We start from the raw sequence: 23,716 nt of genomic DNA, 5'->3' as shown, positions 1-23,716 counted from the left end.
ACGGCTTGAGGGCGTGTGGTATATGGCTAATATACCACGGCTAAGGGCTGTTCTTAAGCACGACGCACCGTGGAGTGCCTGGACACAGCCCTTAGCCGTGGTAAGTTCACCATATACCACAAACCCGAGGTGCCTTGTTGCTATTATAAACTGGTTACCAACGTAATTAGAGCAGTAAAAAAATTAGTTTTGTTATACCCGTGGTATACTGTCCGATATACCACAGCTGTCAGCCAATCAGGGCTCGATCCACCCAGTTAATAATATGCATTATACCACTGTTCAGTAGCCTGATGGCTGATGAGATGAAGCGGGCCTTACACCATGTAATATACATTATACCACTGTTCAGTAGCTTGATGTAAGCATGGTAAATAAGCATTTCACTGTTGTATTTGGCGTATGTGACAAATAAAATTTGATTTGTTGGCTGATGAGATGAAGCTGGCTCTACCTCTTTGTTCTGAACCTGGGGACTTTGTATCGCTTCCTGGGTGTCTTGTATGTAGTGTTGTCCCAAGGCTTGGTCACTGAAACATGTCTCTTTCACTGCAGAAACTGGACCCTTTCCAGCTGCGTAAGATCCAGTCCGTAGAGGGCGGCCTGGGCATACCCGTGTCTAGGAACGGCGCCAACGGCTCCCAGCAGCCCAACAAGATGTCCAATGGGACGTCGTCCTCCGCCCACGCCCCCACCAGGATACCCGGGGGACCCATGCTAATCGAGGAGCCCTTCAAGAAGCTGAAGAAGCCCTGTCCTCCTCAGCAGCCCCAGGTGCGCAGCAGCACCCCCGCCCCCTCCTCCAACGGTGTGGGCAGCAGGTCGGACGGCGGAGACCGGAGGCACGGGAACCAAGGGAGCAGGGGCCTGGCCACATCTACCTCACTCAAGTCCCTGTCAGACTCCTCCTCGGCAGACACCTCCGACTCAAAGGTACAGCACTAGTTCTAATATATTATGAATTTTATTGGACGGGCAGTCTGTCTACTTATATAATTGCGGTCACATACAGGAGGATAATGCGCGTTGTCTTATTTACATGTACTTCCTTCACTCAGAATGTAATAGTTCCCATTACTCTTTAGCCCAGTCATGTTAATGTTATACTGGATTTACCATACAGATATAAGATGGTCAGTTTGTCTGTCATTGGTTTCTGGTCACGTTATTCATCAGAACCAAATGCTTGCTATTGTCATCCAGGATTCCATGGGTACCAAAAGTGCGCCGGTTGGTGGGACGTCCACCCCCCCTAGGAACGTCTCGAACGGCATGGCCTCCCCTGCCAAGAGTGTGGAGCGCGTGGGCACGGAGGAGCAGAAGACCGTCAAGCTAAAACCCCTGGCCCTCAACAACGTCACATCTTCACCCACCAGCACCACGTCTCCCCCGCCCGCCAAGAAATTGGCCCTGTCGGCCAAGAAGGTGAGACTAGCAGCACCGTGAATGGCTCCGTAGCCGCTTACTTGCTGACCAGAACGCGCAAGTTGATTTTATACACTGACACCTGATGCGATCAGGACACGCAGGTTGAAATTGCTAAACAAACTCTCAACCAATTATATTAATTTGGGTACTGTTCGAAAAGCATTAAACATTTATGGCAATTTAGCTAGCTAGTTTCCTATTGCTAGCTAATTTGTCCTGGGATATCAACATTGGGTTGTTATTTTACCTGAAACGCACAAGGTGCTCTACTCCGACAATTAATCCACTGATAAAACGGTAAACACAATTCATTTCTAGTCATCGCTCCTTCCTTCAGGCCTCTTTTTCTTTGGACTTTATATGGTGGTTGACAATCAACTTTAAGGTGCATTACCACCACTAACTGGAGGGTGGACCTCAGTTCATCTTTCAGTCACCCACGTGGGTATATGCTCCTAAAAACCAATGAGGAGATGGGAGAGGCAGGACTTGAAGCGCGTTGAGCGTCACAATTAGAACAAATTTCTATTTTCGCGCCTGGCTGCGCAGATGCTCGCGAGCAGTGTGGGTGCAATGATGGAATGCATGTATACATTTATATTGCAATGCTCGCACATGAGACGTGTCCGGTCTGGTCAGCATGTTAGCCACTACAGCGCTGTCTGGGCAAGCCAGTACTGACTACTGCGAGAGAGGTTTGTGTTCGATTTAAAACGAAGACACCTTGTCTGATTGTAAACGCCTTGTGGATAAATTTGCCAGTCTCCGATTGACGTTGGATCTTTGTCGCAGGTGTAACAGGAAGTAGTATGTTGCGTCTGTTTTTAAAGCTCTCTAGTGCAAGTAAGCACTGGCTCCCACAGATGGCGCGACACTGGAAAATAGGCTAGGCCTAATCATAGTTTACTAGTCTGTATAGTTAGGGCCCTGTCTTTTGGTTAACCTCTATGGGCTAGGTGGGACGCTTGCGTCCCACCTACTCAACAGCCAGTTGAATCCTGTGGCGCGTTATTCAAATCCTTAGATATGCTATTACTTAAATTTTTCAAAAATATGACTATTTTACACCATTTTAAAGATAAGACTCTCGTTAATCTAACCACACTGTCCGATTTCAAAAAGGCTTTACAACGAAAGCAAAACATTAGATTATGTCAGCAGAGTACCGAGCCAGAAATAATCAGACACCCATTTTTCAAGCTAGCATATAATGTCACATAAACCCAAACCACAGCTAAATGTAGCACACTTTGATGATCTTCATCAGATGACAACCCTAGGACATTATGTTATACAATACATGCATGTTTTGTTCAATCAAGTTCATATTTATATCAAAAACCAGCTTTTTACATTAGCATGTGACTAGCATTCCCACCGAACACTGCCGGTGAATTTACTAAATTACTCACGATAAACGTTCACAAAAAGCATAACAATTATTTTAAGAATTATAGATACAGAACTCCTCTATGCACTCGATATGTCCGATTTTAAAATAGCTTTTCGGTGAAAGCAAATTTTGCAATATTCTCAGTAGATAGCCCGGCATCACAGGGCTAGCTATTTAGACACCCAGCAGGTTTAGCACTCATCAAAGTCAGATTTACTATAAGAAAAATGTTCTTACCTTTGTTGTCTTCGTCAGAATGCACTCCCAGGACTTCTACTTCAATAACAAATGTTGGTTTGGTCCAAAATAATCCATCGTTATATCCAAACAGCGGCGTTTTGTTCGTGCGTTCTAGACACTATCCTAAAGGCTAAATAAGGGTGACGAGCATGGCGCAATTCGTGACAAAAAAATTCTAAATATTCCATTACCGTACTTCGAAGCATGTCAACCGCTGTTTAAAATCAATTTTTATGCAATTTTTCTCATAAAATAGCGATAATATTCCGACCGGGAATCTGCGTTTAGATAAACAGACAAAGGAAAACAAAGCATTCGGTCGAAGCGGGCACGCGCCTAAGCCCATAGTACTCTGAGTGGCCACTTGCCAAAAGCGATAAAGTGTTTCAGCCAGAACCTGCCTCGATATCGTTCAACGTTTTCCCGGGCTCTGAGACCCTATGGAAGACGTAGGAAGTGTCACGTTATTGCACAGATCCTGAGTCTTCAATAAAAAGAGCCAAGATGAAACACTACTTCTGACAGGCCACTTCCTGCTTGAAATCTTCTCAGGTTTTGGCCTGCCATAGGAGTTCTGTTATACTCACAGACACCATTCAAACAGTTTTAGAAACTTTAGGGTGTTTTCTATCCAAAGCCAATAATTATATGCATATTCTAGTTACTGGGCAGGAGTAGTAATCAGATTAAATCGGGTACGTTTTTTATCCAGCCGTGTCAATACTGCCCCCTATCCCCAACAGGTTAATCATGTCACATGACATGTAGTTCAACCTTTTTTTTTTATTTAAAGCTGTTTCATCAAACTGTATCCTTTTCTTTTTATGTCAGATGGTCCAGCACCATCCTCAGACAATTGTGTACATTTTTTGGTCTAATTCTAAGTTTTGGAAAAGGCTTAAAATAAAGGTTAAAATCCAGGTCATGTGACATGATCAACCATAACACAGGGCCCTATTTATAGTCTATCAGCAATACAGCTGCTTTCCCTGGTCTTTGCCTTGGAAGCATGTCTTTGTTGCCTGCTGCCTTCCTTCACCTATATCCCTAACTCTTAAAATAAGGTGTGTTCGCTATTATCCTATCAAATTGATTGTATTGGATCTGTTGTAGTCTACTGTAAAGCTAGTACACTGTGTTCCTGTTCTCCTATCAAACCAACCAGCTAGTCTACTGTAAAACTAGGGCTGGGCGATATGGGCAAAATATATTTTACAGTATTTATGAATAATCGTTAAAAGATCTAAATATGCTTTGAGTAGCTGATGACCCTCGGGTAGCAACACAAATTATAAGTGATTTCAATTTCTCCATGTATACCATTCAATCCAACTCCACACTGTGCCACGCAACATGATATGGGCAAATAATATAGGCCTACCGTAATTTCCGGACTATTAAGCGCACCTGAATATAAGCCGCACCCACTGAATTTAACAAAAAATATTATTTTGAACATAAATAAGCCGCACGTGTCTATAAGCCGCAGGTGCCTACCGGTACATTGAAACAAATGAACTTTACACGGGCTTTAATGAAACACGGCTTGTAACAAAAATAAATAGGCTTTAACGAAACACGGCTTGTAACAAAAATAAATAGGCTTTAACGAAACACGGCTTGTAACAATAATAAATAGGCTTTAACGAAACACGGCTTGTAAAAAAATAAAAAATAAATAGCAGTAAGCTTTAGTTGTCTTTTTGCACTGAGTCAATTCCTCACGCTGCTGTTTCCAACGTCTTATCATCGACTCATTAAGACCAAGCTCCCGTGCAGCTGCTCTATTTCCTTTTCCAACAGCCAGATCAATCGCCTTCAACTTGAAAGCTGTATCATATGCATTTCTCCGTGTCTTTGCCATGATGAGGATGACAAAATGACTACCGTAATCAGAACGATGGGAAGTTTGAGAGAGCTCGGTTTAATCTAACCAGTAAACAAAAAGTTGTTTGACCTTAACCCGTTCGGCAATTTCATTGGTCTAATGAAAGCTTCATGCCGCCAAAAAACTGAGCACGTCACAGAATGTATTTTTTGAGGGAAAAAAATTGAAAGCGGGTAAAATCCATATATTAGCCGCGTCATTGTTTAAGCCGCGAGGTTCAAAGCCTGGGAAAAAGTTGCGGCTTATAGTCCGGAATTTACGGTAGTTAATTGGTGAACTTTTGGAATATAGTAGTTGTAATATAGTGGGCAGCATCTTGAATACGTTGTTTTGACATGACAATGAATGAATAAACCAGGGAGGAATTATTTACATGGGTAGGAACAAGTTAGTCAGTGTTTCCAGGTGACCCTAATTAGTTGTTACATTACATGTTTTCTTATTTCATGTAGCTAGCTAGCTAACATATTCATGCTTCGCCTATTCCTCTCTGATAAGCATGTTTGTGCAACGGTACCTTATCTAGGCATACACCAGCACTGGTACTAGTCAGTATTAGCTAGCTACGTTTGCTCTTCTACTTAACTGGCTAGCTAGCTAAATGTACTAACTAGCGATTTAGCATTAGCGGCTAACAGATTATTTTAGCAACACCTTGCTAAGAAAAGACAAACTAACAGATAGTAGTTTGCAGACAGTAAGATACACAAACGAATAGTGTATAGAACACTTGTGGACAGCAGCATGTCACCAACTTTGTTATACAGTGGGGGGGGGGGGAGTATTTGATCCCCTGCTGATTTTTGTACGTTTGCCCACTTACAAAGAAATGATCAGTCTATAATTTTAATGGTAGGTTTATTTGAACAGTGAGAGACAGAATAACAACAACAAAATCCAGAAAAACGCATGTCAAAAATGTTATAAATTGATTTGCATTTTAATGAGGGAAATAAGTATTTGACCCCTCTGCAAAACATGACTTAGTACTTGGTGGCAAAATCCTTGTTGGTAATCGCAGAGGTCAGATGTTTCTTGTGTGCAAACCTGGTGGCCAACTACATCTCAGGAGGGATTTTGTCCCATTCCTCTTTGCAGATCTTCTCCAAATCATTAAGGTTTCGAGGCTGACGTTTGGCAACTCGAACCTTCAGCTCCCTCCACAGATTTTCTATGGGATTAAGGTCTGTAGACTGGCTAGGCCACTCCAGGACCTTAATGTGCTTCTTCTTGAGCCACTCCTTTGTTGCCTTGGCCGTGTGTTTTGGGTCATTGTCATGTATGTTCTCACCCAAGATTTGACGGTACATGGCCCCGTCCATGGTCCCTTTGATGCGGTGAAGTTGTCCTATCCCCTTAGCAGAAACACACCCCCAAAGCATAATGTTTCCACCTCCATTTTTGACGGTGGGGATGGTGTTCTTGGGGTCATAGGCAACATTCCTCCTCCTCCAAACACGGCGAGTTGAGTTGATGCCAAAGAGCTCCATTTTGGTCTCATCTGACCATAACACTTTCACCAGTTGTCCTCTGAGTCATTCAGATGTTCATTGGCAAACTTCAGACGGGCATGTATATGTATTCTTGAGCAGGGGGACCTTGCGGGCGCTGCAGGATTTCAGTCCTTCACGGCGTAGTGTGTTACCAATTGTTTTCTTGGTGACTATGGTCCCAGCTGCCTTGAGATCATTGACAAGATCCTCCCGTGTAGATCTGGGCTGATTCCTCACCGTTCTCATGATCATTGCAACCCCACGAGGTGAGATCTTGCATGGAGCTCCAGGCCGTGGGATATTGACAGTTATTTTGTCTTCCATTTGCGAATAATCGCACCAAATGTTGTCACCTTCTCACCAAGCTGCTTGGCGATGGTCTTGTGGCCTATTCCAGTCTTGTGTAGGTGTACAATCTTGTCCCTGACATCCTTGGAGAGCTCTTTGGTCTTGGCCATGGTGGAGAGTTTGGAATCTGATTGATTGCTTCTGTGGACAGGTGTCTTTTTTACAGGTAACAAGCTACGGTTAGGAGCACTCACTTTACGAGTGTGCTCCTAATCTCAGCTCGTTTCCTGTATAAAAGACCTGGGAGCCAGAAATCTTTCTGATTGAGAGGGGGTCAAATACTTATTTCCCTCATTAAAATGCAAATCAATTTATAACATTTTTGACATGCGTTTTTCTGGATTTTTTTGTTCTGTCTCTCACTGTTCAAATAAACCTACCATTAAAATTATAGACTGATCATTTCTTTGTCAGTGGGCAAACGTACAAAATCAGCAGGGGATCAAATACTTTTTTCCCTCACTGTATCTGACCATGCAGAGTGAATGGCGAGAAAGTTCTCGTGACTCTGTGGTCGAGCAACTGCTGTCCTTGAGTGGCGGGGCAGGGCTTGGTGTGGTTGGCAGCAGAGTGAGCAGCAAGGGGATGACCCAAATCATATTTTATCACATGTGCTGACATTACAGTGAAATGCTTAATTTCAAGCCCATAACCAACAATGCAGTTAAGAAAAAATCTTAAATTATTTACTAAATAAACTGAGGTAAACAAATATAAACATGAAAAAAGAAAACAAGTAATTAAAGAGCAACAATAAAATAAAAGTAACGAGGCTATGCACAGGGGGTAACGGTACAGAGTCAATGTGCGGGGGCACAGGTTAGTTGAGGTGTAAGGTAAAGGTAAAGTGACTATTCCCAAGGTCCTTAGCTTAGTGGTGAGCTTTGAGGGCACTGTGGTGTTGTAGTCAACAAATAGCATTCTCACGTAGGTGTTCCTTTTGTCCAGGTGCGAAAGGGCGGTGTGGAGTGCAGTAGATTGTCATCTGTGGATCTGTTGGGGTGGTATGCAAATTGGAGTGGGTCTAGGGTTTCTGGGATAATGGTGTTGAGCTGTTATCAACCTTTCAAAGCACTTCATGGCTACAGACGTGAGTGCTACGGATCGGTAGTCATTTAGTCAGGTTACCTTGGTATTCTTGGGCACAGGGGCTATGGTGGTCTGTTTGAAACATGCAGTTATTGCAGACTCAGTCAGGTTGAATTTTCAGTGAAGTCACTTGCCTGTTGGTTAGCTCATGCTCGGAGTCCACGTCCTGGTAATCCGTCTGGCCCTGTGGCCTTGTGAATGTTGACCTGTTTAAAGGTCTTACTCTCAACGACTGTGGTGAGTGTGATCATAGTCGGCCGGAACAGCTGGTGTTCTCATGCATGCTTCAGTGTTGCTTGTCTCAAGGTGCTCGTAGAAGTCATTTAGCTTGTCTGGTAGGCTTGTGTCACTGGGCAACTCATGGCTGTGCTTCCCTTTGCAGTCCTTAATAGTTTGCAAGCCCTGCCACATCCGACGAGTGTCGGAGCCGGTGTAGTAGGATTCAATCATAGTACTGTATTGATGCTTTCTTTGCCTGTGATGGTTCGTCGGAGGGCATAGCGGTATTTCTTATAAGCTTCCGGGTTAGAGTCCCGCTCCTTGAAAGCGGCAGCTCTACCCTTTAGCTCAGTGCGTATGTTGCCTGTAATCCATGGCTTCTGGTTGGGATATTTATGTATGTACGGTCACTGTGGGGACGACGTCATCGATGCACTTATTGATGAAGCAGGGGACTGATGCGGTATACGCCAATGCCATGGGAAGAATCCCAAAACAAATTCCAGTCTGTGCTAGCAAATAAGTCCTGTTGCATAGCATCTGCGTCATCTGACACCTTCCATATTGAGCGAGTCACTGGTGCTTCCTGCTTAATTTTAGCTTGTAAGCAGGAATCAGGAGGATAGAGTTATGGTCAGATTTGCCAAATGGAGGGCGAGAAAGAGCTTTGTACGCGTTTCTGTGTGTGGAATAAAGGTGGTCTATAGTCTATATAGTTTTCCTCTGGTTGCACATATAACATGCTGGTAGAAAATGAGGTAAAATGGATTTAAGTTTCCCTGCATTAAAGTCCCCGGCCACTAGGAGCGCCGCCTCTGGATGAGGATTTTCCTGTTTGCTTATGGCCTTATACAGCTCGTTGAGTGCGGTCTTATTGCCAGCATTGGTTTGTGGTGGTAAATAGACAGGTATGAAAAATATAGATAGTGTGGTCTACAGTTTATCATGAGATACTCTACCTCAGTCGAGCAAAACATTGACTCTTCATTAATGTTAGATTCCGTGCACCAGCTGTTATTGACAAATAGACAGACGTCCACCACTTGTCTTAACCTCTCTAGGGTCGGCGGGACGAAATCGTCCCACCTACGTAACAGCCAGTGGAATCCTGTGGCGCGTTATTCAAATACCTTAGAAATGCTATTACTTCAATTTCTCAAACATATGACTATTTTACACCATTTTAAAGACAAGACTCTCGTTAATCTAACCACACTGTCCGATTTCAAAAAGGCTTTACAACGAAAGCAAAACATTAGATTATGTCAGCAGAGTACCCAGCCAGAAATAATCAGACACCCATTTTTCAAGCTAGCATATAATGTCACAAAAACCCAGAAGACAGCTAAATGCAGCACTAACCTTTGATGATCTTCATCAGATGACACACCCAGGACATTATGTTATACAATACATGCATGTTTTGTTCAATCAAGTTCATATTTATATCAAAAACCAGCTTTTTACATTAGCATGTGATGTTCAGAACTAGCATACCCCCCGCAAACTTCCGGGGAATTTACTAACAATTTACTAAATTACTCAAGATAAACGTTCACAAAAAGCATAACAATTATTTTAAGAATTATAGATACAGAACTCCTCTATGCACTCGACATGTCCGATTTTAAAATAGCTTTTCGGTGAAAGCACATTTTGCAATATTCTAAGTAGATAGCTCGGCATCACAGGGCTAGCTATTTAGACACCCAGCAAGTTTAGCACTCACCAAAGTCAGATTTACTATAAGAAAAATGTTATTACCTTTGGTGTTCTTCGTCAGAATGCACTCCCAGGACTTCTACTTCAATAACAAATGTTGGTTTGGTCCCAAATAATCCATAGTTATATCCAAATAGCGGCGTTTTGTTCGTGCGTTCAAGACACTATCCGAAGTGTAAATAAGGGTCACGAGCATGGCGCATTTCGTGACCAAAAGATTTCTAAATATTCCATTACCGTACTTCGAAGCATGTCAACCGCTGTTTAAAATAAATTTTTATGCCATTTTTCTCGTAAAAAAGCGATAATATTCCGACCGGGAATCTGTGTTTAGGTAAAAAGACGAAAGAAAATAAAGCATGGGGTCGACTCGTGCACGCGGCTAAGCCCATTGTCCTCTGATCGGCCACTTGCCAAAAGCGCAAATGTGTTTCAGCCTGGGGCTGCCTCGATATCATTCAGCTTTTTCCCGGGCTCTGAGAGCCAATGGGAGCCGTAGGAAGTGTCACGTTACAGCAATGATCCTCAGTCTTCAATAAACAGAGACAAGAAGAACAAGATCTTGTCAGAGAGGGCACTTCCTGTAAGGAATCTTCTCAGGTTTTTGCCTGCCATATGAGTTCTGTTATACTCACAGACACCATTCAAACAGTTTTAGAAACTTTAGGGTGTTTTCTATCCAAAGCCAATAATTATATGCATATTCTAGTTACTGGGCAGGAGTAGTAACCAGATAAAAAACGTACCCGATTTAATCCGGCCGTGTCAATACTGCCCCCTACCCCCAACAGGTTAACGGGGGCAGCTGCATCTTGCCGATGCATGGAAAACCCAGCCAGCTCTATGTAAGGGCTACACCTGTTGTATTGGGCGCATGTGACTAATAAAATTTGATTTGTTACCATTTCGTCGTTCATCCACAACTCAGTGAAATATAAGATATTACGGTTTAATCTCCCGTTGGTAGGATAGTCTTGATCGCAATTAATCCAGTTTATTATCCAATGATTGCACGTTGGAAAATAGGACTGATGGTAGAGGCGGGTTACCCACTCGTCGGATTCTTACAAGGCACCTCGACCTACGACCCCTATATCTCTGTCTCTTCTTCATGCGAATGACAGGGATTTGTGCCTTGTCGGGTCGTAGGTCGAGGTGCCTTCGTGTCCGCCTCGTTAAAGAAAAAAACCTTTGTCCAGTACGAGGTGAGTAATCGCTGTTCTGATATCCAGAAGCTCTTTTCGGCCATACGAGACGGTGACAGAAACATTGTGTACAAAATAAGTTACAAATAATGCAAATTGGTTTGGAGCCCGTAAAATGGCAGCCATCTCTTCCGGCACCATTAGTATTAAACTCAAGTAGCAAAAGGAGTAAACATTATACGTGCTGGAGTTGTGTACCACATTTAACAAACCAATCATGGAAATGGTTATAGAAGGTAAAGTAAAAACTCAAACCGCTCCATGCATCAATACCTGTGTGTGTGTGTGTGTGTGTGTGTGTGTGTGTGTGTGTGTGTGTGTGTGTGTGATAGTAAAATATCGTATACCGCCCAGCCCTATGCAGGACTAGTACACTGTCTGTGTTCCTATTCTCCTGTCTAACCAACCACATACTCCAGTACAGGTCTCTCCAGCCTTGTTCTTGGAGAGATACTGTCCTGTAGGTTTTCACTCCAACCATAATCTAGCACACCTGATTCTAATAATTAGCTTGTTGATGAGCTGAATCAGGTTAGTAACAACTGGGGTTGAATTGAAAACCTGGAGTGAAAACCTACAGGACAGCATCTCTCCAGGAAGGGTTAGACAGCCCTGTATTAGTAGTTGCCTCTTTTTACAATGTTTTGTCTCTTTTTGTTTTGGTTCCAATTATTTTCTTCTAACCATTTCTAACTCTTCTCTGTCATACCATCCTCTCCTGTTTTTCCTCTCTCCCTTGTTAATTTGTTCTTCCATCCGTCTTTACAATGATTCCTTCCTCCTTATTTGATCATCCCTCCTTTTTTGTCACGTTCATGGCAATTTTCTTTTAGACCACCAAGTTTTTATTTTTGTCGATAACTGCAGGCCAGTCGCAGCCGGAGTCCGAGCAGCACTGAGGCTCAACACCCCCACCTGCCACGCCATCCGTCCAGTGACCGCACGCATCCTGCTCAACTTAACAACCTCACCTCCACCTCACCCACTCACAGTCACAGGTACGACCCCCCCACCCCTCTCAACAGACCATTCACAGCATTGTGTACAGTTAGGCACAAACAGGAGAACTATTTGAAACTGAGAAACGGGGAGGTACTACCTGAATTTATCCAATTTAGAAACACTGCATTCTGTTTCCATTTCAAAGCAGTTTGTTACGGTATGCTCTTCTGAACATCACCCAGTTCTCACTGGTTTACTGTCCCATTGGTGAACTTTTGAAGCAACACACAAGACTATACATTGTGTTCAATATTTTGCTGGATGGTTTGAATTTCTCCTATTTTGTTCTTGAACATTTTCTTCTCGTTCCCCTCTCAGGGTTGGTCCATTCCATTCACCCAAACTGCAATCTCCACCCGCAGCCCACCATGTCCACTCAGGCATCCCATCTAAGCATCAGAGTCCCCAGAAATCAACCTCCACCCTCTCTCCAAAAACCAATGGGCTTCAGACCCACCTTCCAAAGAGCCCTAAACCTACCCAGACCCCCAGTCTGTCAGAGCCTGGCCCAAGCAGTTCCGCCACCTCCTTAAAGAAGAAAAAGAAGAAACGGCGTCACTCTGAGATGGAAGGCGGAGAGCGAGAGCCAGCACCGGCCTCCATCATCCCAGACATCCCCGCTGAGCCCGAACTGATTGAACCGGCCAGTGAGAGGAAGAGGAGGAAAAGGAGAAAGAAGAGGAAGCGGGAGGAAGAGGATGGAGATACAGCTGAGAACCACAGGGAAAGGGTCCAGTCTCATCTGGAGGCTTCACCGCCGGCCCAAGAGGAGGACTGGTGTCAGGGGGGATCATGGCGACTCAGCCCCCCTGACAAAAGAGCCCTGGAACAACCAAAGCAGCCCCATCCCCAGCCTGAGAGTAGGCTCCAGTTGGTTCCAGTGGTTCTCCAGTGTGATGCCAATCAAGGAGAGCAGAGTATGGACACTGTGACGATGATGATGAAGAGGAGGAGGAGGAAGAAGAAAAGGAGATTGGAGGAGGGACCGGAGGAAGCAACAACAACACGTTCTGTTTCAGAAAGGTCACTTTGAAATGTTATTGTGATATTCTTGCTAGAAACGTTACATGCATTACAGAGTACTATTATTTGTCTGTCTGGTCATGTAGCTTTAGACCTGCAGCACTAAACATTTCAGTTAAAAGGTCCAACACATCAAAAAGTAAATAATACATACAGTACCAGTCAAAAGTTTGGACACACCTACTCGTTCAAAGGATTCTTTATTTTGACTCTTTTCTACGTTGTAGAATAATAGTGAAGACATCAAAACTATGAAATAACACATATGGAATCGTGTAGTAACCCAACATTTTTTTAACAAATCTAAATACATTTGTGCTTCTTCAAATTAGCCATCCATTGCTGTGTTTCTTGGCCTAAGCAAGTATCTTCTTCTTATTGGTGTCCTTTAGTAGTGGGTTCTTTGCAGCAGTTTGACCATGAAGGCCTGATTCACACAGTCTCCTTTGAACAGTTGATGTCGAGATGTGTCTGTTACTTGAACTCTCTGAAGCATTTATTTGGGCTGCAATTTCTGAGGCTGGTAACTCAAATGAACCTATCCTCTGCAGCAGAGGTAACTCTGGGTCTTCCTTTCCTGTGGCGGTCCTCATGAGAGCCAGTTTCATAGTGGTTTTTGCGACTGCACTTTAAGAAAATGTAAAAGTTCTTGAAATGTTCCTGATTGACTGACCTTCATGTCTTAAAGTAATGATGGACTGTTTCTCTTTGCTTATTTGAGTTGTTCTTGCCATAATACCAAATAGGGCTGGCTATCTTCTGTATGCCACCCCTACCGTGTCACAACAAAACTGATTGGCTCAAACACATTGAGAAAAGATATTCCACAAATGTAACTTTTAACAAGGCACACCTGTTAATTGAAATGCATTCCAGGTGACTACCTCATAACGCTGGTTGAGAGAATGCCAAGAGTATGCAAAGCTGTCATCAAGGCAAAGGGTGGCTACTTTGAAGTATGTCAAATCCCCCCCCAAAAAAATATTTAACACTTTTATTTTTTTATTTTTTTTGTGGTTACTACATGATTCCATATTTGTTATTTCATAGTTTTAATGTATTTACTATTTTACAATGTAGAAATAAAGAAAATCCCTGGAGTGAGTAGGTGTCCAAACTTTTGACTGGTACTAAAATAGATATCTTAAGGCTGTGATGCCAAGATAATAGCTAAATGTATTGGAAGCAACATATAGCATGTATCACTGGGTCAAACCTACCCTGAGCAATATGGATTCTTACATGGGAGGTATGGGAGAAAATACAACCAAATGTCCAGTTTCTTTGCACATTGACACGCTAAAAATAGAGATCTTTTTTTGTACAACAGTTCTGGGACGAAGGACACGATTGTTGAAACCGGCGCTGGGGATTCTACTGCGTCAAAGAAGTTAAAGAAGAAGCGCAGGCTAAAAGAAGAGGTGAAACAGTGGGAGGAAAGCAGACGTTGTTGCTCTGACGACCAGAGGAGCGACACTGAAGCAGCGGAGGCCCTTCCTAAGAAGGGCACTGTGGAGAGCACCGGTAGACCCACACACCACACACTGCTGCATTGACTGAAGCCAACAGTCCAGTCTTACCCATTTTTTGCATAACCTATTTGGCAAAACTTTTTCTAAACTCATACCCAAACATGGTTTCAGGACTTGAACCCCTGTGGGCAATATCTCTTGATTAGGCTCTATCTTTGTTTTGCAATATGTAAATTATGTATACATTATTACATTTCCCAGGGCTCACAGTTTTTTGTTTTATGTTTGCTCTTTTTGTTGCATCTGCAAATGTTAAGGTTTTTTTCTGGATTAAAAAGGGGGGCGAATGTGGTGGGCGTGGCATGGCAATGAGCGCAGTCGGCCCGTACATTTACGGCCCTCCCTCCTGGCGTTGTAGCTGGGGGGGAAAAAAACATTTCATCGGTTCCCTGCAATTCTACATATTTCTCCATAGAGCTTAGAAATAGTTTTAGTTTGGAAGTTTCCTGGGATTCCATGCGTTTTGTCATGGTTACTGCTGTTCTTTTGCTTAAACATAATACAAAATGCTGCTAAATTAATTGTTTTGGGAATTTTAATTTCTTCCTGACTCTCGGGCTTTTATTTTGGTGCTTGTTAGTTCTAAAGATTATATTAAACTATAGGGCCATTATCTTTACTAGCTACTTTATATCTGGTTTTAGTTGTCCCTGGTTGTGAATGTTTCACCTCACTCTACTCCTTCCCCCCCCCCCCCACCATAGCTGGAGTGATCGTGTGGGACAGCCAGGTTAAGGATGGCTACAAGCGCTCCAAGGCCCCCGCTGCAGAAGCAGTAGAGGGTGGGCCTGGGGATGTCCCCCGCCCAGCCCCCATGGTCTGGGATGGCAAGAGGAGTGGTGGAGTGGTTGAGGAGCTCCTGAAGAACTCTTTGGACAAAGCCTATGGAACCCAAGGTGAGATCTAGAACATAAGACATTCTCAAGGTTGCACTTTACCTCTAGTGGAGTCAAGAAATTGTAATATGAAGTTGTAGCAATGTTATTTATGTAGCTAGCTAAGTCTCTCTGGGAGACTAATGGCAGTAGCAGCTCATACCTCTGTTGTGCATAGCGCTGTAATGACTGAGGGGGGTGGGTGTGTCCAGTCCTCAGCTGGGAGGGAGAGGCATCTGCCATCAGTAGGGATGCCATTGACGACACCCGTGATGCCAGAACCGACACGGTGATTGACGAGTGGGACGAGGACTTTGACAGTGGAAAGGTGAGAGGGCACCCACAGACATAGTGATTCTTTCAACAGAAGACATTATGTTAAAGGGATACTTTAGTTGTAGCTTGTTTTTGACTTACCTAGGGTGCTGTTTCAATTTTTATCGCGGATATTTAGCAATCTCCTGGCCTTCCACTAAAGTCCTAGTGGAAACTGAATGCACCAGTTAGCTCTGCGTCTAAAGTATGGGTGAAGGGCTCCTTCTGGCTTAACTATTCCTAGAACCATGCCTTGGAATGCACCGCTAACTGGTTCCGGCACATTTTACCTCTGTTACCTCTGGTCTTAACATTTCTTGTGTGTATGAACAGGTGAAGAAAATGAAAAAGTATAAGCGAGAGAAGAGGAGGAGCGGCAATATCTTCCAGAAGATCCAGGACCGGCGGAGCATGTGGTCGGTCACACCCGGCGCTAAGAAGACCGGCTTTGGATACCGTCACTGAGAGCCAGCCAGAATGGATGTTTGGATACAGTCACTGAGCCTGCCAGAATGGATGTTTGGATACCGTCACTGAGAGCCAGCCAGAATGGATGTTTGGATACAGTCACTGAGCCAGCCAGAATGGATGTTTGGGTACTGTCACTGAGAGCCAGCCAGAATGGATGTTTGGATACAGTCACTGAGCCAGCCAGAATGGATGTTTGGATACCGTCACTGAGAGCCAGCCAGAATGGATGTTTGGATACAGTCACTGAGCCAGCCAGAATGGATGTTTGGATACAGTCACTGAGCCAGCCAGAATGGATGTTTGGCCACATACAGTACAACTGAGCTGGAGTGACGACATGTGACACCACTGTAACAATGTTACTCTTTTTTGATTGTTTGGCGGTTCATACCCTGATTGCAATACGAGAGACCATGGCCAGTTGACAGAACAACACAGCTTTCGGGGAGAGATAATGACCATCTTTGATCTGTGCTAGTCTCTTCAGTATAGAACTTCCTTCGATGACCGAGTCTGGTGAGCTGACCAACACGAGCTGTGATGTTACCATCGTCAGCCAGGGTTCAGCAACAATGAGTTGACCATTGCTTCTACACCGTTGTCTCAGATGGATATGAAAATATTGTTCAGTATATGGTGCTCAAGCTGCTCATGGAATATGATGGATTTACCGTACTGTGATGCTGCTGAGCTTCCATCTGTGGTAATAACACGGATGACATAATGACATGTATATCATTTATGTTAGGAATTCAGAACAAGTCATGTTAGGAATTTGACATGGTTGGGCTACTCTAGGGGACAGTTGTGGGATTTTCTAGCTAGTATCAAAGGATGTGGCATGCACCATATAGCATTTATCTGTGTGAGGATGAGCTGAGATATTTTGTATAATATCTGCTAGATAACCCTTAACCATCAGCCTAATGTATTGAAACCTATGAGGGAGACACTTGTCTCTCTTCGCCCAGCCGTGTGTTCAGGTGGACGAAACATTCAGAACTTTGAATTATAGTAATGTAATGTATAGAGCTGAAATGACTTCCTATAGAAAATCATTCTGTTCTACACAGTCTATTTCTCTGAACATTCTAAAATGTTGCGATCAGTGATTTAGTGTTTAAAAAAAAGAAAAATGGGTGGGTAAACGTTGATCGCCGTTCCTGCTGAGTAAAACAACACTCCCTATTTGTTCAATGCATTTTGACACAAATGGTGGGTAAACGCTCGGGCAAAATACAAAAACATGCGTAAATGGCATTTACGTGCGTTTACCCTGTAATACCCCACTGGTTACAACCGTTGTGCTGTTGCAGACTGGGCGATCTGCAGACTGGGCGATCTGCAGGACAATGGGCCAATACAGGTGAATGCTCTGAATACTGTTCTCCTGACTCATATGGCCTATTCTCTATGTGAAGACGTGTGGTGACCATCTCGCGCTTATCACTATCAGCACAATCACCAAGTCACCTTTAAAAGATACGAAACATGGACAGGACCGCAAATCGTGAAACCATGATAACTGATTTGCTTTAATCCCATCCTCTCTTTTAGTTTGTTTGAATGATTGATACTTTTATGGTTTTATGTTTTCTTATTGTGTGTGATTTCTTTGCCACAATGCCTTGGTATGTTCTACATGACTTGATAAAACTGACCCACTGTGGCTGCTGCTGAGACATTTACATGTTCTGATTGTACTGTTATATTACAAGCATGTATTTGGAGGGGGAAGGAGTCACAGGCCTGTCCCAAGCAGACAAAAGGCCTCATCTTTAGTTTAATCTTCTTGATTAATGTATGCATGATGGTGGTATTTGAAGTTTACTCTATCAGTATATTCAGTTCTGCGTCCCTAATAGTTTTTGTTTTCTTTCCTGGGTGAATTTAATTTGACGGTTCTGAAGATGATGTAATTTGGTAGATATATGTCATGGTCGATTAACACCAAGTGATGCTGGAATATGAATTGCCGCTACATCAGCTAATTGCAAAGTTCATAGGCAGATGTCTCTACCTCCAGGTCAAGTTGGGGACTGTAACGATAACATCAAGGCTTTGCCTGTTTGTAACACCACATAATCCACCTTTTAATGTATTAGACATATCATTGTTTCATCTGCTTTCTAATCCATTTGCTCTCCTTTCTGGTAAATAGTCCCATTTCTGTTTTGTGAAAGAGGGTATGAGTGTGATTCTGGGTGGGGGTGTTGAATTTTGAACTTTTTTCAACCCTAGACATCTATAGTAGGTCATGAGTGAAGCTAATTGCTCATCTCTTCTGCTTGTTATTCCCAAAATGTCAAGTCCTTGGTCCCTGGTCTCTAACTAAAAGTTGGGTTGTTGACCATTGTTTAGTAATGCTCCATCACCAGTGGAGTTCAGCTTTGTTGTGCATCATGTGTTTTCTGAATGCATTTTGGGCCTCCATATGAACCAACAGTTCTTTCTTTGTGTGTTCTATCCCAGATAGAGTTACATGTAGGCTGGTCCCAGATCTGTTTGTGTGGTTTGGCCAACACCTATGGCCATTGTACATTTTGGAAATACAGCACAGACATCTGGGGCCAGGCTAGATTACATATGTTGCCCCAGGCATTGTTAGTTTGAAGTTGATGTATATGCTATTAGTGCATGATCATTGTCCCAATCTGTACTCTATGCAAATCACCCACAGACAGTCCAACTAGCTGGTCATCTGGAACCTGATGTACCCGGCCATCCCCCAACCTTCTAGCCCTCATGTACAACCAACCTTCTAGCCAGGTCCACATTTTATTACACACCACCACTATTTTTATCCTGAAGATACTGTTTTCTACAAGTATATTTGGGGGAGGTTGGGGGGAGAAAACATGGGATCTTCCACTTTATCTGGGCACCGATTTTGATAAATAGATCATAAATGATAGTCATTAAAGAAAACCGCTTTGCCAGTGTAGAAGATTGTACAGTCCACCTGGTGTTTCCCATGCTTTCCCCGTCATCCCTGCGTCGACCTAGCCTCGTACAAACCATCCTGATCTGATCGGCTACACAAACAGAATGCAAGCTTGTGACATCAGGATGATTCGTACGGGGCTAGTTTAGTTCTAGCCACCCATTGACTCTCATTCTAGAGATGTCAGCTTAAACAGTAAAGTTATTTGATAATGTTAAATAATTTAAAGAAACTTTTCACAAATCTTTAATGTGCTATAAAAGATATGGATGAAATCTGTATTTGGGTTGGTGGGGGATTGTGAAAGTTTAATTTCTTGCAGATGGATGTTCATATGTGCGTGTTTCATACGATGACATCTTGTTACTGTAGTGTCATACAGTACGAGAGCGGTTTCATCACCAGTTCTATTGAATGTGTTTCATGTTGACTGTGAAATTAACTTTAGGACATGTTTGATTCTCAAGGAAACTGACACGAGGACATTATACTGGTGTGATCCACGTCATTTGCATTGATGGTTCTATATTTTGCACCGCCTTTTCAGACCAATGAGAGACATTTCATAATGAAAAGTGACTCTTACCAAAATGGATAATGTAATTAACTATACAGGTGCAATAAAGTTATGACTTTGTGAGAATAGGTGTCTGGTCTTGCTTCTTTGTTAGTAGAAAATATGAATATTCATATTTTCTACTAACCATCAAAAGCCTGAATGGAATATCAGACTGCATTTGAATTGTTATATGGCCTCCTACAGCCCATTTGGAAAGTATTCAGACCCTTTCACTTTTTCCACATTTTGTTACGGTACAGCCTTATTCTCAAATTGATTCAATTTTTCCCTCAAAGCAGGTTTTTAGACATTTTTGCTAATTTTATAATTAAAAAAAACATAACTTATAGCAAAGTGTCTGAATACTTATTTTCATGAGACTTGAAATTGAGCTCAGGTGCGTCCTGTTTCCATTGATCATCCTTGATGTTTCTACAACTTCATTGGACTCCACTTATGGTAAATTCAATTGATTGGACATGATTTGGAAAGGTACACACCGGTCTACGTAAGGTCCTACAGTTGATAGTGCATGTCAGAGCAAAAACCAAGCCATACAAGGATTACTTTATCCTATCCCAGGTATTCCTTAAAAGGGTGGGGTTTCAGGTGTCTCCGGAAGGTGGTGATTGACTCCGCTGTCCTGGCGTCGTGAGGGAGCTTGTTCCACCATTGGGGTGCCAGAGCAGCGAACAGTTTTGACTGGGCTGAGCGGGAACTGTGCTTCCTCAGAGGTAGGGGGGCCAGCAGGCCAGAGGTGTAGGGACTGATCAGAGCCTGAAGGTACGGAGGTGCCGTTCCCCTCACAGCTCCATAGGCACCATGGTCTTGTAGCAGAGTATTGTGTGTAGATTGGGGGGGGACATTTAATCATTTTTAGAATAAGACTGTAACAACAATGTGGAAAAAGTCAAGTGGTCTGAATACTTTCCCGAATGGACTGTTATTTTACAGTGTCATAAAAGTCAGAATATTAACATGGGATCTCAAATATATATTTCACTAAATAATGCATGGCACCGACATGCAGGTGCAACGACACATTTATTTCTGAGCCAATTGTGCTGGTTCTTCACAACAGTAATTATGTAAATGAGTAAAATGGCATAGTATCTGACAAATGAAGTTATAGCTCGTGACATCACCTCTGAAAGGAGGGGCCATGATCGTGCTGTTTCTCTGTTTGGATGGATTGATCTCAAAGCTCTGCCTGCATACCTAGCTACTGTACACAACTTACAACCGATTTAGTTTCAGCAGGAATAGAAGAAATAGGAAAAACCGCTTTCGAATCAGTTGGGGACTTTAGGGAGGGGTACATCCAGGCAGACTGACAAGCGTGGGCGGACGTATTGGAGATATCGGTTGCAGCAGAGGGAGCTCCAGAAACTGAAGCCTACAGCAGCATCAGTATGGATGGGGAGAATTACGGTAGGTTGTTTCTTTCCGTCACTTCATATAGATAGCGTGTAAACACCTGTCTACAGTAAACATGACCGTTAATTCAGTGTTAGGTTTAAAGCGTTCGCTTCTAGGCTTACCAAAAGCAATGATCTGCGCGTGATGAACACACAAGTCGACTAGATTCATGTCACGCTACATACAGTCCCGATGTGTCAAGTTCAAGATTGGCGGAAGTTGTTTAGGCTACCTGATGAACAGCACAGGTAGTCCGGTCGGAATTCATGGGCTATAAAAAGACATACATGCTGAATTATTGAACATCAGTGTGGTGGAGCTTTGCACCAGGGATGAATATGGGACATTTTCCATAGGGAACCATATACATCTGTATCTATATAGGCACTCAAAGCAGGGCTCATTTGATTTCAATGGGACTCCCAGCGACTCCATTTTTAAAAAATATGTTTTTATAGAAAAACTGAATGAATACGAATAAATATGCTTAAGTTTTGTCAGATTCTTCGTTAAATTGCATCAATACATTGATGCATTCCCGAAAGTATTCAGACCCCTTCACCTTTTCCACATGTTACGTTACAGCCTTATTCTAAAATTCGTTAAATAAAAGTTGTCCTCATTAACCTACACACAATACCCCATAATCACAAAGCAAAACGTTTTTTGAAATTGTGGCAAATTTATAAAAAATACAAATCCTTCCCTATAGCTCAGTTGGTAGAGCATGGTGTTTGCAACGCCAGGGTTGTGGGTTCGATTCCCACGGGGGGCCAGCACAGAAAAAAAATGTATGAAATTGTATGAAATGTATGCATTCACTACTGTAAGTCGCTCTGGATAAGAGCGTCTGCTAAATGACTAAAATGTAAAAAAATGTAAATCATAAATACCTTATTTACATAAGTATTCAGACCCTTTGCTATGAGACTTGAAATTGAGCTCAGGTGCACCCTTTTTCCATTGTTCATCCTTGAGATGTTTCTACAACTTGATTGTAGTCCACCTGAGGTATATTCAATTGATTGGACACCTGTCTACATAAGGTCCCGCAGTTGACCGTGCATGTCAGAGCACGAACCAAGCCATGAGGTTGAAGGAGTTGTCTGTAGAGCTCCTAGACAGGATTGTGTCGAGGCACAGATCTGGGGAAGGGTACCAAAAAATGTCTGCAGCATTGAAGGTCCCCAAGAACACAATGGCCTCCATCATTCTTAAATGGAAGAAGTTTGGAACCACCAAGACTCTTCCTAGAGCTGGCTACCCGGGCCAAACTGAGCTATAAGGGGAGAAGGGCCTTTGTCAGGGAGGTGACCAAGAACCGGATGGTCACTGACAGAGCTCCAGAGTTCCACTGTGGAGATGGGAGAATCTTCCAGGAGGACAACCATTTCTGCAGCACTCCACAAAACAGGCCTTTATGGTAGGGTGGCCAGATGGAAGCCACTCCTCAGTAAAAGGCACGTAACAGCCCATTTGGAATTTGCCAAAAGGTACCTAAAGGACTCTCAGATCATGAGAAACCAGATTATCTGCTCTGATGAAACCAAGATTGAACTCTTTGGCCTGAATGCCAAGCGTCACGTCTGGAGGAAACCAGGTACCGCTCATCACCTGGCCAATGCCATCCCTACTAGAGGTCGACCGATTAATCGGAATGGCCGATTAATTAGGGACGATTTCATGTTTTCATAACAATCGTACATTGGTATTTTTGGATGCCGATTTAATCGATTTTTGAAATTTTATTTACAATTTTTTTTATATATATTTTTTTTAAACCTTTATTTAACTAGGCAAGTCAGTTAAGAACACATTCTTATTTTCAATGACGGCCTAGGAACGGTGGGTTAACTGCCTTGTTCAGGGGCAGAACGACAGATTTTTACCTTGTCAGTGTAACCGATGTGAAATGGCTAGTTAGTTAGCGGTGGTGCGCGCTAATAGCATTTCAATCAGTGACGTCACTCGCTCTGAGACCTGAAGTGGTTGTTCCCCTTGCGTTGCAAGGGCCGCGGCTTTTATGGCGCGATGGGTAACGATGCTTCGTGGGTGTCAGTTGTTGATGTGTGCAAGGGTCCCTGGTTCGAGCCCAGGTTGGGGCAAAGAGAGGGACGGAACCTACACTGTTACATTGATGCTGTTGACCGATGTAACAGTGTAGGTTCCGTCCCCCTCTTCGCCCCAACCTGGGCTCACTTGATTATGTCAATTATTTATTAGTTAGCTTGCTGATTCCCTAATGCATCTGAAAATAGAAGCTGGTGGCTGCAATGGCCTCATTGCAAGATATCATTTGCTGTTTTTGTCTCAGTGGGAGTGGTATGTTGGCTGTTTCTGTGTCAGTGGAAGTGGTGTGTTGGCTGTAGAGGACTGTTACTGTCTCAGTGGGAGTGGTGTGTTGGCTGTAGAGGGCTGTTTCTGTCTCAGTAGGAGTGGTGTGTTGGCTGTTTCTGTCTCAGTGGGAGTGGTGTGTTGGCTGTTACTGTCTCAGTGGAAGTGGTGTGTTGGCTGTAGAGGACTGTTTCTGTCTCAGTAGGAGTGGTGTGTT

The 23,716-nt window shown here is 43.2% G+C and overlaps 2 protein-coding genes across 3 annotated transcripts in view; both read left to right on the top strand.

The window, feature by feature from the left end:
• The window catches only part of LOC106601941 (ubiquitin carboxyl-terminal hydrolase 36), a 38,571-nt gene extending 18,741 nt beyond the window's left edge, over positions 1 to 19,830 (top strand). For both annotated transcript variants that reach the window (XM_045719832.2, XM_045719831.2), the window contains exons 13-20: positions 556 to 933; positions 1,204 to 1,425; positions 11,893 to 12,023; positions 12,346 to 13,050; positions 14,381 to 14,574; positions 15,287 to 15,478; positions 15,670 to 15,785; positions 16,106 to 19,830. In XM_045719832.2, the coding sequence (XP_045575788.2) occupies positions 556 to 933; positions 1,204 to 1,425; positions 11,893 to 12,023; positions 12,346 to 13,050; positions 14,381 to 14,574; positions 15,287 to 15,478; positions 15,670 to 15,785; positions 16,106 to 16,237 (2,070 nt within the window). In that variant the 3' untranslated portion in view covers positions 16,238 to 19,830. The remainder of the gene's footprint in view (positions 1 to 555; positions 934 to 1,203; positions 1,426 to 11,892; positions 12,024 to 12,345; positions 13,051 to 14,380; positions 14,575 to 15,286; positions 15,479 to 15,669; positions 15,786 to 16,105) is intronic.
• Positions 19,831 to 20,939: 1,109 nt separating this feature from the next.
• Positions 20,940 to 23,716, top strand: part of LOC106606423 (cytohesin-1) — a 108,497-nt gene continuing 105,720 nt past the window's right edge. The window contains exon 1 of the mRNA XM_045719829.2: positions 20,940 to 21,177. Within this exon, the coding sequence (XP_045575785.1) occupies positions 21,159 to 21,177 (19 nt within the window). The 5' untranslated portion in view covers positions 20,940 to 21,158. The remainder of the gene's footprint in view (positions 21,178 to 23,716) is intronic.

This window comes from Salmo salar, chromosome 06, assembly GCF_965601325.2.
Source record: "Salmo salar chromosome 06, fSalSal1, whole genome shotgun sequence".
Taxonomy (NCBI): Eukaryota; Metazoa; Chordata; class Actinopteri; order Salmoniformes; family Salmonidae; genus Salmo; species Salmo salar.
The sequence above is the reverse complement of the archived record's forward strand: the minus strand, read 5'-3'. Positions and strand labels throughout refer to the sequence as shown.